Raw genomic sequence first — 2279 nt, 5'->3', positions numbered from 1 at the left:
GTGCCAACTGTCGTCTATATAGGACATGAACAGCACCATAGAAATAATATCGTCTGGTGACGTCAGTGGTAAATACCCAAGCATTGTCATTTTTCATGATTAAGATGTCACGCCTGCATATCCTATTATTTCATAGGCTTCAACCGAAACTGAACTTACCAAGCAAATTGCTTGGAAGAAATCGGTGGAGATAGAGGTACTCACGCAGGCGATTGTTAACAAATTTTATTTCTATATTTCTATACCAATTTACACAAATCAGTCCAACATTACACTTGTTTCTATTGGAGTCCTTTTCACTTGCCCTATTTCATCTTCTATGGTCTGCAATGTCTTATCTTTAGTTTCTGGTAGTATATAATACAATATTAATATACAAAATAATGTACATAGACCACAAATCAAATACATGCTATGCAGTCCTATTCTTAATATTGCATCAGGCGCCAATTTTAATGCAATGAAATAAAATATCATAAAAGATACACCTGAAGTACAAGATCCCAATCCTCTATGCTCCAAAGAGAAAATTTCACCAATTATAATATAACTAACTGGAATCAGTCCTAAATTTGATATAAAATTTTGTACGAAAAGAATAAATAGTATAGACCATGTTAAATAGATGCCTAAATCATATTTAGATTTTAAAAAGAGTAATATGCTTATAAGTAACATTAACAAAGCCGATGTAGTTCCCGTAGATAACACTACCGTCCGTCTTTTAAAACGGTGTATAAAGAAACACGATGAGAATAATCCAACTGCTATCACCGATTCTGCAATTATCGAGCAATATATTGCAGTATGCTTATCGTTAACTAATTCTTTCATGATTTGTATAACGTAGGAGAAAAAATAAAACTTGCCTGATGCATCACTAGATAAAGTCAACACCGTTGCTGTAATAAGTGAATTTAAAAAGTTCCTTTGGGATAAAGCTTGAAATAACACATTCAATACATTTGCTTGTTTCCGTTTCTTTTTCTCTATTCTCTGACTTTGCGATGCTATCAAAACAGTCAACTCATTTTCTTTTTCCACCGAATTCCCATTTATCCAATAGAATGATTCCTTGCAATCTTCAAATCTTCCCTTTAATGCCAAAAAAGAGGGACTTTCTGGCCAGAACCAGGTCAAAATTATGACAATTAAAGCTGGAAGTATAGCAAATATAGATATTTGTTTCCAAGTCCAACAGAGTGCTAAGGAATGACAGCACAGAACACCTAATGATACAGAAAACTTCTTAATGGCACCGAAATAACCTCTTCTCTTTGCGTCGGTGTATTCACTGATCATTATAGCATTAATGTGGACAGCACCGAAACAGATCCCGTGAATTAATCTTCCAATGAATAATGTGGTAATGCTGGTGGCAAAGGAAAATGTTATCCAACCTGCAGCGACAATAATGTTGACAAGGATATTGGTCGATTTTCGCCCAAATTTCTGCATTATAGGAGAGAGGACAAAGAATCCTATTAACCCTGTGATTGCATTACATGCACCTGAAAAATAATATATAGACACGTGTTTTATTAAATTAGTAGGGCAAACAAGCAATAAATAGCACCAGAAGTACTAGTTTCACATATTAAATTTTGATATCACAGGACTAAGTTGAGTCTGTGCACTCTGTAATTTCAATGCTATATCTCACTCCGATTTGAGTGAGACAGAAATATGCAGTCGACTTTGTAGAAAGTCTACCTCTAGTAATAATCCAGATAATGTAAATACATACAGAATATACATTACGAAGGATCATTCTCATGAATACAAATGTTTGCATCGTAGGAATCGAACCCGTGACGATCAGATGTAAGGCGGGGCTACCACTAGACCATCGAGGGCGTCAATATTATGGAAGATTATGTTTGTTTTATATCAAAGTTAACTAGTTCTCAGAACCTGGGACATTATTCCGAATATACCGTTAACGAACTATCCACTAACCTAGCCAGGATGCATTGTCTTGTGTTCCCTTAATATCTGCAGTGGTTGACAGTATAGATAAGATGAGTACAGATGGAAATGCCATTGTCATACCTCCGGAGAAAGAGTATATAATCAGACAGGAGGCAATGAAAGACTGAAACAGAAGAGGAATGAATACAGTTATAAACGCTTAAATACTTAGGTATATGTTAAAATTCATTGGTACATTTAATTGAATGGAAAGTATAAAATTAAAATATAACAATAAAAAAAAACAAAATGAACTAACATTTGTATATGTTTCATTCCACGGAAAGTACAAAAAAAAACAACATCAT

General features: G+C 34.3%; 1 protein-coding gene across 1 annotated transcript; it reads right to left on the bottom strand.

Annotated features, from left to right (window-relative positions):
• Positions 1-258: 258 nt before the first annotated feature.
• On the bottom strand, positions 259-2044 carry LOC131846239 (facilitated trehalose transporter Tret1-like). Its single transcript, XM_059195495.1, has 4 exons — positions 1960-2044; positions 870-1511; positions 489-629; positions 259-347 (listed from the first exon to the last, which is right to left on the bottom strand). The coding sequence occupies exons 1-4, from the start codon at positions 2042-2044 to the stop codon at positions 259-261; spliced, it is 957 nt and encodes a 318-aa protein (XP_059051478.1).
• Between the last annotated feature and the right edge of the window lie 235 nt (positions 2045-2279).

This window comes from Achroia grisella, unplaced genomic scaffold, assembly GCF_030625045.1.
Source record: "Achroia grisella isolate CSIRO2021 unplaced genomic scaffold, CSIRO_AGI_Agris_v1 utg507, whole genome shotgun sequence".
NCBI lineage: Eukaryota > Metazoa > Arthropoda > Insecta > Lepidoptera > Pyralidae > Achroia > Achroia grisella.
Note: the sequence above shows the minus strand (reverse complement) of the source record. Positions and strands in the feature narration are given on the sequence as shown.

Coding starts and splice junctions, on each gene's coding strand:
- LOC131846239 (XM_059195495.1), bottom strand. CDS start 2,044: ATGGCATTTCCATCTGTACTCATCTTATCTATACTGTCAACCACTGCA. Junction 1,512..1,959: donor AGACAATGCATCCTGGCTAG/GTTAGTGGATAG, acceptor ATTATTTTTCAG/GTGCATGTAATGCAATCACA. Junction 348..488: donor ATTGGGATCTTGTACTTCAG/GTGTATCTTTTA, acceptor ATATACTACCAG/AAACTAAAGATAAGACATTG.